This window comes from Populus trichocarpa, chromosome 5 (assembly GCF_000002775.5).
Source record: "Populus trichocarpa isolate Nisqually-1 chromosome 5, P.trichocarpa_v4.1, whole genome shotgun sequence".
Classification (NCBI taxonomy): Eukaryota; Viridiplantae; Streptophyta; class Magnoliopsida; order Malpighiales; family Salicaceae; genus Populus; species Populus trichocarpa.
The window spans coordinates 11,703,852-11,717,525 of NC_037289.2; the positions used below are offsets into that span (position 1 = coordinate 11,703,852).

The window sequence follows — 13,674 nt, forward strand, 5'->3', positions numbered from 1 at the left end:
ATAATATTTTTATTTGGTTAATAATCACAAATCACTTATTATGTAAACCCTATTTTCATATATTACTTCATTTATGATTTCATCGATAACCACACCTTCATGAAACACGCATTTTCCATTTCTCATACTATCTATATTTAGGTTGCCTCCTGAATTATAACCATTAGCTCTGATATCAATGGTAACAATTCACTTTTTTTCATGTATTTTTACTTAATTTCAATGACAAAATACATAGAAATTTTTATAATAATTTTTTTATAAAATATTTTTGTTTCATAAATTTTATTCTTACTCTAAATTCATAAATCAAATATTAGATTCGTTAATCTAATATTATAAGAATATTAAAGATAAATTAAACCTTAATTAATAATAAATATTTATTTATATAAAAATAATATCACGTGTAAACAACCGATTGGTTACATGACATATTAAACTAACATTTTCATACATACATGATATCAACTTAAAAAAAAACTTGCAACCATCTTTTCAGTTTGTCAAAATATTTTAGTAAGCTGGTCAATATTTTTTATATTTTTATGTTTTCAATGAATATGTTTCGTCTCTTAAGTTTATTCCAAAAGAATATCTGGCGTTAAATTACATTATAGACATAAATAAATAAAATCTCCATTAACGGTCGGCCATTGACTAGTCTTGTCACTTTGGCGGTTACGTCATGAATGGAAAGGAAAGAACCGCCCATTCAAGTCAATCCTAATAAACAAACACCAATATCAGTTTGTCAAAATATTTTAGTAAACGAGGATTCTAAATAACTCATAAATTTAGCAAAGGTATATGTAATATTATCAGAAAATGACGACAATAACCCACCCCTCTCCTCACACAAATTATTTTTTTCATTGTAAGAAATAGATGCATAAATAGACAAATAACATTACTCCTTCCAAATATATACAGTTAACAGAGAGAGAGAGAGAGAGAGAGAGGAGGTTTGAACTTTGAACCACAAAAGAATTAAGAACATATTTGGGAATGCGGTGCAAACCGTGTTTCTAAAAAAATTTTAATTTTTTTTGTTAAAATTTAATATGATTTGTAGGTTTTGGATCGTTTTGATGTGCTGGTGTCAAAAATAATTTTTTAAAAATAAAAAAACATCATTGGCATGCATTTCAGGTACAAAAAGTTATTTGAAAAGCAACCGCTACCACACTGACAACCATCCAAATTTAAATAAATAATGCTAGGTTTAACCACGTTTTTGGAGGCCGCAGAACATTATAAAATTAACGAGGGTGCGTAAGTCAGAATAATAATAATAATAATAATATTATGTATAAACTAAAATAAAAGTGAAGGGATATTATTAAGTTATGATTATATTGAGACTAAATTGTTGCGTGTCTGTGTGTTTATGTTTGTTTTAGAAATATGTTTAATTTTTTTAAAAATATTAAATTAATATATTTTTAATATGTTAATAGCAAAAAAAAAAAAATTAAAAACTTATTTTAACAAATAAAATATATTTAAAAAAAAACACTACCATACACACTACACACTTCTAGCTTGCCAAAAGAAGAAAGTGAATTCCAGGGGAAATAAAAAAACTCTCTCTATTATAAATTATAATTCGGTGGTTTCTTTCTGTTCATTCTCTGTCTTCTGGGCTGCATTCAACGCAGACAGGTACACATATAATCTCTTGAATATTTATTCTCTGTTGATTTGATGATCTATCTTCTTAGGGATTTCTTATATAATTATTTTTGTTTCTGCTTTGCATAATCCCAACTGTTGCTGCTCAATGTTTGCTCTCTTTCTTCCACTTTTAGGGTTTGATTGTCAAAGCCTACCGTCCGTATTATAATTTTTTTTGTAAAAAAGAAAATGGAAAGCTCAAATGATTAATTCTGATGCGATCTTAATTCGAAACGGTTTTAGGATTTGCTAAAGCAGCAGAGTCGAAAGTTTGGGTCTGTGATTTGTGGAAACTTTTGAGTGATTATGATTTCTGACTAACTAGTGTTAGCAAAACTTCAATCTGGGCTTAAAGATAATGCTTGTTGAAGCAGCAACTGTGATTTATTTCTAGCCATTACGCTTTTCTAATTCAATTGGGTCTAAGTTCTTCCCCATTTGGTGAACTGTATTCTGATAAGCGTTCGTTTTTATATTAATTTCATTTCTTTTCTCCCATTAAATGACCATGCACTATATTTTTTGTCCTTTCTTGGCCTCACATATCTAAGTTGAGTTACAAAGAATTTTTGTTTTAGGGTTTTGTAAAACAGCACGTTTAAATTTCACTTGAGATTGGGGTTCCGGGGAGGTGGGTGAATGCAAGTGATTAATTTGGAACTTTTTTGACGGAAGTAAATTTTGAAGTAATAACAATGAGTGCTGAGAAATTTCCTTTGTTGTTATAGGTGGTAAAATATATCTACTGCCTTGCATATTCGAAGCTGCATGAAAGATCTTGTCTTGAATATTCATCAATAACCAAATATTGTACACTCATATGATCCATCAAAAAGGGTGATTGTGGTAGACACAAGTTTGAAACTGGAAATGAGAAGGTAAATAATCTTTTTTTCATCATTGATGACAAAGATCTATGAATTCCTGGAAGCTTTGTAACCAAGAAAGTCTGATATTTGATAATAGACAGAAAGGACATGACAAAGTTATGGTCTTGCTGAATCAAGATCTTGTGAAGTAACCTAGAAAGTCCTACTCTTTGATAATTTTGTATAAAATAGTTGCACTCAAGTCTGGAACTAGCAGTCTTTTGGCGCAAGTTGGATTATACCATTTCCCTAGATCAGTCGTCCTTCCTGAATTCAAGGGCAGGGATCAATTTATATTCTTCATATTTTGCTCACAAAAGTATTGGCCTTTGTGTGTGCGATCTCTTGTCCAAACTTTAATTAAATCTTAGAATTGTTTTTAGATGATGGCTTAAGAATTTAATATTTGGTTGTTACAGGAGTTCCCTAGTTAAGAGCATCAATTCTGAAGAATTTCATGAGTTCATCATGGATGTCAAAATAATGTGAGATTCTTTGGGTATTTGAAGAGACAAGTTTGTGGAAAATAAGGTACAGTTACTTCTTTTCTCGTTTCTTTGATCATGATTAATAAGAGATACTATATTACAAGCCTAAAACTTTTTAATTTTGTTATCTAGGACCCAATCCTTTAATATATAACACAATTAAATGTCAACCAGAATTTTCATCAATGCAATCTTAAATGCAATGTCTGTTAACTCCAAGCTGACTTGTTATTAATTACATATACCATCATTGATATGGAATGCGTGTTAACTCCAAGCTGACTTGTCCTTAATTACATATACCATCATTTATATGGAATGCGTAATAGGCTATCTGTAGAGACACACATTTCTTTTTCATTCTTAGGTGGAGAGACTAAAATATAAAAGTAAAACTAAAATTAGTCCACAGCGTCTGCAAATCTAGAAATCTACAAATTTCCCATCTTGCTTCAGTGCCTCAACCAACATGGCAAGGGCTCTAATGGAAGAACCATGCTCTTGATAAACATCCATAGCCCCCTTTCTTATCCTCCATTTTTTCTTTTATTTCCTTCCCATGGTCCTAGCACATCAACTCTCATTCATCCTTGTTCTTTGTTGATAGAAACAAGCATAGTTGAAAACCAAAGTATTAATTAAGCTTAAACATAGAAATAATAATGAAAACAACAGGTCTAGACGGTAGCTTGTTGATGCCGTATATAATAGAAAGAAAAACAAGATAAAATATCTTAATTTCTTAGTTTAAATAACTCTTGGCCGAGATCCACCTTCCTAGATACTTTAGGATTGCTAAGCCAACTTTTAAAGTCCTTTAGATGCTAGGAAATCCAATCTGAATAGGAATTTAATTGTTGACGTCTTCTTTCCTTGTAGGACTAGGATTTTCCTTCAGACATGGAAAACATTCTTAGAAATTAATTCTTCTTGTAGCCGCCCATCACTTTCCTTGACGAGGAGAATCAAATCTTTGGCATTAAATAATCTTTTCAAGTCTAGGATTCAGATCTAACAGCTCCCTTTGGTTTCTTTGCATGACTAGGAAACTTCCTCCTTTGTTGCTAAATATTCTCCTAAATAATAGGGACGATAATGAACAAATTTTCCTATTGCTGATCCTTGTAAGAAAAGGATCCCAACACCTTAATTAGTCCAAGCCAACTTTGGACTCCATGTGGCCCAAACCCATACTCATTAATATAACCCAAATCAGACCTGATATAAGCTCCCAACAAGCCTACTTTGTTGCCAAAAGTAGACCCTGCTTTGGTTGCCAAAAGTAGACCCATGCATGGGCTGACCTGCTTTGGTTGCATGAACCTTCAAAGAGATTGGACTGAACCCATCATCATACACAATGGAACACAAGGCTGGCTAAAACTATCCCATGCCAAAAGCCCATCATGGCCGAATGGAACACAAGCTAATTCCAAGAAAAAACACAATCTTGCGGCATTGTTCCTTCTTTTCCATCGAAGCTTGAAGGTCATAGAATAATTTTCTATACTTGTCAACTTCTTTCTAAAACCCTTACACCACGCCTAGTTTTTTTCATTCTTGCTTTGGAATCCTCCTCCGTTCCCTCTCTCTTGTTGAATACATGACACTTTTTTATATATACCAAAAGACTCAATTCAACGCAATCAATCAAGGTCAAAGGCTTTCGCAATGCAGTCCAATTATGAATATAGACTTAAGAATCAATACATATATTGAAAACAAGCAAAATAAAACTACGATTACGATTTCACGAGTAGAAATGCAAATTCATTCGAATTGTGGACGAAATGAATATGCGAAACATTCTCTCTTTTGTAAACATTAGCTCTTATAACCCTTGCTTTATGGCGGCGGCATCACCATCACCATCACCATCACCATCACCATCACCATCACCATCATCATCATCATCATCATCATCATCTATCTTTGTTAGCTTGGTATGCTATTTGGTTTTTATTCTTTGATACAATCCCTGTGTTGCTTATTCATATTCATTGATTGTTGTATATTTTTTTCTCCTGCTCTATTTGTGGGTTTGTTTGGATAAGTTTTCTTGTTTCCATTATCTAGCTATGTTTTTGCTAGGCAAGGGAGTGCAATGCCATGGGATTCATAAGATTTAAATCCCTTGCTCCATCTTAAAGAATTTTGTCCAGTCTCTACCTCCATTGAATTCCTTAAATAGATTTTAAGAAATTTGGATTGACTTCGTAATGTAGTGATTTTTTTATTTGTGATCACTATTGAGAGTGAAGCATCAGTTAACTTTGAGAATCCATGCTTTTTCTATGGTTGAATCAAATTACATCCCGTTGAACTTCAGTATTTTGCTTTGTCCCTATGACATAATGTTCAAACTGAGGCTTAGCCTTTTAGGCACATCCTCTATTTTGTGAGACATTGTATTGGTACGCTTCATCCATCCTGTCTTGCTTCATCTTTTATTTTTGTTTCCCTACATGAAAAATCTAGAATTTCTCAACCTCTACGCCTCTCCTTTCTAGCTCAACATGTTTAACAACATACTTGTCATAACCTGCTCCATGCCTGGAAGAGAAAGTAGATGATACCTCATCTCCTAAACCTTCATGTACACCTCATCTCCTAAACCTTCATGTCTTGTTATAGCCTGGAAGAGAAAGTACCCGACACCTCATCTCCTAAACCTTCATGTCTTGTTATATCCTGGGGCATGAAGTATAATGTTCATGGAGTTATGTTCCAAGGAATTAACTGTTTTTACAGTTGAGAGGATTTCCAGAACATTTGAAGAGGGGGGCATATAATGACAACTTGTAGTTTTATCAAGCACCATATTTGTGATATGTGCCTTTGAGCACACAATGGCAGTGGCAAGTGTGTCAAACTAATAATTTTAAATTACTGTGTGATACTTAATGAATGTAGAGTAACTATTGATGCTTATTTCAACCTTCGCATATGTAACACAATGTATGCTTTTTGTTAGATTTAAATCTGTGTTTAGCTCTAAAATATCACTGCTTTAACGATTTGCTAGTTTGCTGATAGTTCTTTCCTTTGTCTGGTGATGCAGGTGTGATGGAGATATCATTGTTAGAAGTGCTTCTGAAAAACATCTCTGCATTTTTACATATATCAAAAGATGACAAAATTAGCTCAGATCCAGTTCAGAAGTACTACCAGAAGGCAGAAGAGATACTAAAGCTGCTGAAGCCAATACTTGATACCATTGTTAATTCTGAAGTACCTTCTGATGCAGTGCTTAATAAGGATTTCCAAGAATTGGGTCAATCTGTTGATGAATTGAAGGAGATATTTGAGAACTGGCAACCATTGTCAAGCAAAGTTCATTTTGTAAGTTTTCAACTATATTTTTGTGATTATAGATGGCATGTTTGTTCTACTTGTAGATTTTCGGGATGGTGTCAAAGCAGACCTTGGCTTAGCATCCTCATGATTATTTCTTTTTGACTTTTGTAAATGCCGTTAGCATGCATAAGGATATTTAGTCCCTTTATTTATATTGCGATTACCAATATAGATGGCATTTTCATTCTACTCGTAGATTTTGAGGATGGTGTTAAAGCAGACCTTGGTTTAGCATCCTCATGATCATTTCCTGTTTGACTTTTGCAAATGTCATTATCTAAGGATATTAAGTCCCTTTATTTATGTTGTGATTAGCAACTTTCCATTGTTGATGGTGTCTAAAGGTGGGAATGCAGCATGATTGTTTGAACAACAAAGATGGAGTGTGGTAGTGGTGATAGGAATTCTTGCATGGGTTGTTGAAAACGAGATGCTAAGTTGTTGATGCAACAGTGGTGGATTCAGTGTTGGTGGTTCTGGTCTTGTTAATTTGTTCACTTCATTAATATTCTGTGATGGTCATTTCATTTATAATCAATTTTTTTTTCTCTTGATTGAAATGCAATAATTGCGAATGTTGGTAGTAGATGGAGTGTTGTTGAACAGGCTTCACTTTGTTTTGAGATTTCTATGAATGTGAAATTCTTGGAAGTATTTGTCTATGGAATTTGATTAGTTGAAGCTTAGGAGTCGTTGTAGCTGCATTATCCTCATCTTCATTTTTGCTGATGTTTTTTCATCTTTGCATCTTGAAATTGGATGTAGGCATTTAATTTATCCTATCCATTTTTAGAACAATAAGAGTTGAAATCTTGAAATATATGCATTGCTTTGGGATATTTGTGCTATTTAGCACACTAACTTATATCTTTCCTTAATCGAGTATATAAACTTTATTTTTTTTTTTGTTTCAGTACATCAACTTTTTCCAAAAATTTCAATAATTTATTTCTGTCCACTTTCTGTTATTTTTTCTGTTATAAAATAGTGTGTCATTTGCTCTTAAATCTCCATGAGAACTCAACTTTCATCTTATTTCAATAAAGCACATGAACTTCAATATTTTTTATTCTGATACACTAAACATTTTTTATTGTTCCCACCAAGTGCTTCAGTCAATTTTTCATTTTTTAATGTGGATCTTTTAGTAAAAGTACCCTCTAAAATAAGATTATTTTAATAAAAGAAAATATTTTAAATTAAAATAGTTGCTTTTAAAAAAATTAAGATAAATCATTTTAAAAAGTAAAACTCTTTTCATAAATAGTATGTCATCTACATAAAGACTAAAAACTATTTTATTATTATTTAAAATTAACAAATAAATTATTGATATACAAATAAAATATTTATTATTTTAAAAAATGATATCATATGATTGCAATATAAATGGAAAGTTAATGGAATCATGATAGAGAGATCACATAAAAAAAATACTTTAGTTAATTCAAAAAGGAATAGAGGTGCTACATTAAGAAAATAAATATTTTAATTGTATCAACAATGTATTCAAAATAATTTTATTTTAGAGTGTATTTTTTTTTAAAAAAATACTCGCATTAAAAAACAAAAAATTGATCAAAGTACTTGATTGAAACAAGTACTTGATTGAAACAATGAACAACTCTGGTGTATTAAAATGAAAAAGATTAAAGTTCATGCACTTGATTGATATACAATGAAAGTTAGAGTACCAACAATGATTTAAGGGCAAATGACATGTCATTAAATAATGAAAAAAAATGATGGAAGGTGGATGAAAGTACTTGATTGAAATTTTAGAAAATGTTGGTTTATTGAAACGAAAGAAATCAAAGTTAATGTACTTGATTGAAAAATGGTGTAAAGTTGGTGTACTAATAGTGCAATTATCCCATCTTCATCTAATTTTCATTATTTACTATTTTCTTCATTGTGTTCGTCATCACTTTTGAATAACAGATAGAGCTAATTACTATAGGAATAAAAAGATAAATGCTATATGTTTGCAACCATTTTAAAGGGACAAGCTTGTTTGGCTAATCTTGTCTTGTACATGACGTCTAGGTTCTGCAAATTGAATCATTAACATCGAAAATTTGTTCTCTGGGCCTGAATAGTTTTCAGCTGTTAAAGGCTTCCCATCAACAACTACCAGATGAATTAAGTTCATCATCTCTTGAGGTATTTGTCCTCAAATCTTGTTATAAACATTTAGTTTATGGATAGAGCATACATCTCAATAAGATATAATGTATACCCTTTTATGATGCCTAACAATTTAATATCTGATTGCAGAACTGCATACAGAAAATTAAACTTTCTGGGTATGTACAAACATCATCTATCATTAAAGAAGCTATAAGTGACCAGGAGGAGGGTGTTGGACCCAGCTCAGAGATCCTGGTGAAAATTTCTGACAGCCTGTGTTTGAGGTCCAATCAGGAGATTTTGATTGAAGCAGTGGCCCTAGAGAAGTTAAAGGAGAATGCTGAACAAGCTGAGAAAACTGCAGAAGCTGAGTTTATTGATCAAATAATCACCCTTGTGACCCGCATGCATGAACGCCTTGTTCTAATAAAGCAGTCCCAGACATATAGCCCAGTCCCAATACCTGCTGATTTTTGTTGTCCTCTCTCTCTTGAGTTGATGACAGATCCGGTAATTGTGGCATCAGGGCAAACTTATGAGCGGGCTTTCATTAAAAACTGGATTGAACTTGGGCTCACTGTGTGTCCCAAGACACAGCAGACTCTGGCTCACACTAATCTCATAACTAATTACACTGTGAAGGCATTAATTGCAAATTGGTGTGAGTCAAACAATGTGAAGCTTCCTGATCCCATAAAGTCCATGAGCTTCAATCAGCCATCACCACTTCTTGTGCATGCAGAGTCTATTACATCCAGGGAGCATGTTCTTTCTCATCCAAGGGGCAGCCAGCCAATATCTTCTGAGTCAAATCAGGCTACTGGTTCACCTGGTCAGAACATGATCTCTTCCAGTGGAATCCAACGAGAGGGAAGTTCTCCACTACATTCACATTCTACTTCTGAGAGTTCCTTGTCAGTTATAGTTGGAAATGGCCAGGGTTTGGATATTGCAAGAATATCATCACTAACGAGTTCTGAAGAAAGGTCCAGTAACTCAGAAGAGAGGAATTTGGATTCAGTTCACCACTGTTCTGCATCACCATCTAGAAAGGAAGTTTCAACTGCTGTTAGAGCTGATGGTCTACTATCTCAGAACCATAATAGAAGTGCATCGGCCTCCAGTGCACTTGGTCATGCAGCTTTTCCTCAAGGAGCATCAGGAGATGCCAATGAATCTTCCGAGTTCTCAAACCATCTTACATCCTACAGCAGTGATATTTCTGGGGAGGTAAAGCCAGAGCCACAGGCATCTTCTGCCTTGCACACCCCACACAGAGAACCTGAGTTCCCATCCCGTTTGGTTGATACACGGTCTAGAAGCCAAACAATCTGGCGCCGGCCTTCTGATAGGCTTGTGCCAAGGATAGTTTCTTCTTCAGCTATTGAAACAAGAGCTGATCTTGCTGGCATTGAAACAGAAGTTCGGAACCTGGTCGAGGACTTGAAGAGCACTTTGGTTGATACTCAAAGAGATGCAACAGCTAAACTTAGGCTACTTGCTAAACACAACATGGATAACCGTATTGTTATAGCAAATTTTGGGGCCATTAGCTTACTGGTCAACTTGCTTCGCTCAACAGACATAAAAATTCAGGAAAATGCTGTCACAGCACTTCTTAACTTATCAATTAATGATAACAACAAAACAGCGATTGGCAATGCAGATGCTATTGAACCCCTGATTCATGTCCTTGAAACAGGAAGCCCTGAGGCTAAAGAGAACTCAGCTGCCACACTCTTTAGTCTCTCTGTGATCGAGGATAACAAGGTCAGGATTGGAAGGTCTGGGGCAATTGTACCGCTGGTTGATTTACTGGGCAATGGAACACCCAGGGGGAAGAAGGATGCAGCCACAGCTTTGTTTAACTTGTCAATATTTCATGAAAACAAGGACCGGATTGTACAAGCTGGTGCTGTTAAACATCTTGTGGAATTGATGGACCCGGCAGCTGGGATGGTTGACAAGGCAGTTGCTGTTTTGGCAAATCTTGCCACGATTCCAGAGGGAAGGAATGCTATTGGTCAGGAGGGTGGGATCCCTGTCCTGGTTGAGGTTGTCGAGTTGGGTTCTGCAAGAGGGAAGGAAAATGCAGCCGCTGCTCTCTTGCAGCTTTGCACAAATAGTAGTAGGTTTTGCCACATGGTGCTCCAAGAAGGTGCTGTCCCACCATTAGTGGCTTTGTCTCAGTCTGGTACTCCAAGGGCTAAAGAAAAGGTACGAGATTGAAGATGCTTTTCAATATTCTCTCTTTTTTCATGAAAGTTTAGGATAACGAGTTTTTGGTTGCTTGCAGGCACAGGCCCTTCTTAGCTTTTTCAGAAACCAACGGCATGGTAATGCTGGAAGGGCTTGATACAAGACAGACAACCTGTCAAAGTGATTGAAGGTTTTGATTCAAGTTATATACATAATGTGTGTACATTTGATGTGGCAAATAATGCATATGAAGGTTTTTCTGCTTGGATTCTTTCATGATTTGTAGAGAAATTTGATTTATGGAGGGTGCGAATGAGGCATCTTGTGAAAAGCTTTTTTACACGTGAACGTGGAAAGAAAATATAGAATTGGCTATTCAGAGAGAGCCTGAGCAATGCGATGATGGATGCTGTTCCATGTTATTTACTTATTTGCCTCGTTTATGTCTTGTTCCTATGCGTGTTATGTTTGGAAAACTCTTGTAGAAGCACCAGATTGTTTTTGCATCAAAATTTCCTCCCATAAATGGGCGCTATCTGGACATTTTTCAACCCAGTTTTGAGAACCCATGATAGTATTATGGGCTCTGGCAGGAAATTTCCCAACAATTTGGAATGGACATTATTGCTGTTTAAATAGCAAATTGCATCAAGGACAATGAGTACAATGACACGTTATTATGGTTAAAAATAGTGTCCAGGTGAGCATGTATATGCTTGAATTAATCATATTTTATAGACAATGAATTGCCCATGTTAATTATACGTATTTTATGATGGATTCATGTGTTATGGAACCATGAGGTGATAATTAATTGAACTACCATGAAAAAAAAATTAAACTAAAAGAGTTACCAATAATATAAACTCCCAAAAACCAATTCAAAAGTTTAATGAACAAAAAAATACTATTAATAAATGATTATATTAAATGCTATGAGCATTAAATTTAGTTTATCACTAGTTTACAAGAACATGCACTACTTTGGGGTTGGACTAATTTTTTCTTGAACTTAAGAAAAATGTTCAGATTTAATTTTTTATCTAATTCGAGTTTAAAATTAAATTGTGTGGGGATTGTCCCAATATAATATAGTCTACTTATTAAATCTAAAGGCAACCTGGATAACCAATAAAAAGTTTGATTTGGCTTAAAAAAAATTTAAGATGATATATTTTTTAAAATATTAAGTCTACGACATTTTGGTTCGACCTGGATTTCTTAAATTAACTTACAAAACTTGCAATCTGGATCATGAATACCAATTAGTTTAAGAACTTTTAAAAATATTTTTTTACGTAATTATACAATAACAAATAGAAAATCACAAAATTGAGCAAAAACAAAATGTTGGTACATTTATCTGAGATCGCGATAACCTCGTAGAAACCATACATAAACAAATTATGAAGAAAAATTCAAAATCAAACAAATTTTGAAGGATACAATTAAAAAAAAAGACAAAGAAAATGAAAGAGGAAGAAATTGAGAGAAGAAAGAAAAAAAAAAGCTCACCTACTTCACTGTACATATGAATAGTGAAGAAGGTGAGATACACCCCCAACTTTTCTATAGTAGGTTGGACCTTATCATTTTCCGAATTGAAATATGATCGACACACAGTCCAAAGTATCTCTTGGTGGTTAATTATTTCCCCCTGCCGGGGGGGGGGGGGAGGAAAAGAGAGGAGGAGGCTTACCTAGTGTGGGGAGAGGCCAGCTGGCCCTGTTGTTGACCGGTGGTAGAGACGTAGGTGGAGAGACGCCGATGACGAGTGATAGTGGAGCTGGCTGCTATGGTTGGTTGCTGGAGCAAAAGAGGCAGAAACTTGCAAAGGAAAGGGGAAGCTCGTGGTAACTGCAGTGGTGGTTTATGTCGTTGGACCACGACGGTGTTGGGGGGACAAAGAGGAAGGAGGAAAAGAGAGGAGGCTTACCTGGTATGGGGAGAGGGCAGCTGACCCTGTTGTTGACCGGTGGTAAAGACGTGGGTGGAGACGCCGTCGATGAGTGATAGTGGAGCTGGCTGATATGGTTGGTTGCTGGAGCAGAAGAGGCAGAAACTTGCAAAGGTGAGGGGAAGCTCGTGGTAGCTGCAGTGGTGGTTTATGTCGTTGGACTACGACGGTGCTGGGGGGGACAAAGAGGAAGGAGGAAAAGAGAGGAGGCTTACCTGGCATGGGGAGAGGCTAGTTGGCCCTGTTGTTGACCGGTGGTGGAGCCGTGGGTGAAGACGCCGCCGACGAGTGATAATGGAGCTGGCTGCTATGGTTGGTTGTTGGAGCAGAAGAGGCAGAAGCTTGCAAAGGAGAAGGGAAGCTCGCGGTGGCTGCAGTGGTGGTTTCTGTCGTTAGACCACGATGGTGCTTGGGGGGAGGAACTGGTCTATTGGTGGTTGTCTTCGGCAGGTGTAAGAGGTGGTGGCAGTGGCGGGGGGAGAGAGAGAGAGAGAGAGAGAAGATGCTGGAGAAAAAAACCGGGGAGAGAACAGGTTTTTTTGTCGACTTTGAACATGATTTTCTCATCCTTAAAGATATGAAATCCAACCCTATTTATAACGAGTGGAATAAAAATATTTTAGATTTATGTAATTGGACTTTTAATTTACTATTAAATTTTCAATTTTATTCAATTTCATTATTAATTTCAATTAATTGGGTCCTCATAGTTCGGCGCCTTTCGCAAAATAGTTATTGGTTATGAATTTCTTCAATTTAACCCTTAATTGACTCTAAAACTTTGATTTTCTTGCAATTTCACCCTTGATTTCAATCAATTGAGTTCTCATACTTCGACACCTTTTTCAAAATAGTTTTTGGTTACGACTTTCTTCAATTTAACCTTTAATTGACCTCAAAACTTTGATTTTTTTGCAATTTTACCAATAATTTTAATCAATTGACTTGATAAAAATTAAATTTGGTTTCCTAAAATTCCAATCTTCTTAATTAAGCC

General features: G+C 35.0%; 1 protein-coding gene and 1 long non-coding RNA gene across 3 annotated transcripts; one reads left to right on the forward strand and one right to left on the reverse strand.

Moving 5' to 3' along the window:
- Positions 1 to 1,535: 1,535 nt before the first annotated feature.
- Positions 1,536 to 11,103, forward strand: LOC7489758 (U-box domain-containing protein 4). 2 transcript variants are annotated; one of them, XM_024601527.2, is made up of 7 exons: positions 1,536 to 1,665; positions 2,406 to 2,555; positions 2,966 to 3,077; positions 6,096 to 6,376; positions 8,438 to 8,554; positions 8,669 to 10,738; positions 10,818 to 11,103. In XM_024601527.2, exons 4-7 carry the CDS (start codon positions 6,101 to 6,103, stop codon positions 10,875 to 10,877), a joined length of 2,523 nt encoding a protein of 840 aa, XP_024457295.1. In that variant the 5' UTR covers positions 1,536 to 1,665; positions 2,406 to 2,555; positions 2,966 to 3,077; positions 6,096 to 6,100; the 3' UTR covers positions 10,878 to 11,103. The 2 variants fall into 2 exon arrangements, with proteins under 2 accessions (XP_024457295.1, XP_002306495.2); XM_002306459.4 differs by lacking the exon at positions 2,406 to 2,555 and having other exon boundaries at positions 1,538 to 1,665.
- A 1,312-nt stretch (positions 11,104 to 12,415) lies between these two features.
- On the reverse strand, positions 12,416 to 13,228 carry LOC127905378 (uncharacterized). The gene is made up of 3 exons (XR_008059336.1): positions 12,893 to 13,228; positions 12,657 to 12,812; positions 12,416 to 12,577 (listed from the first exon to the last, which is right to left on the reverse strand). It is a non-coding gene; the product is annotated as an uncharacterized LOC127905378 (long non-coding RNA).
- Between the last annotated feature and the right edge of the window lie 446 nt (positions 13,229 to 13,674).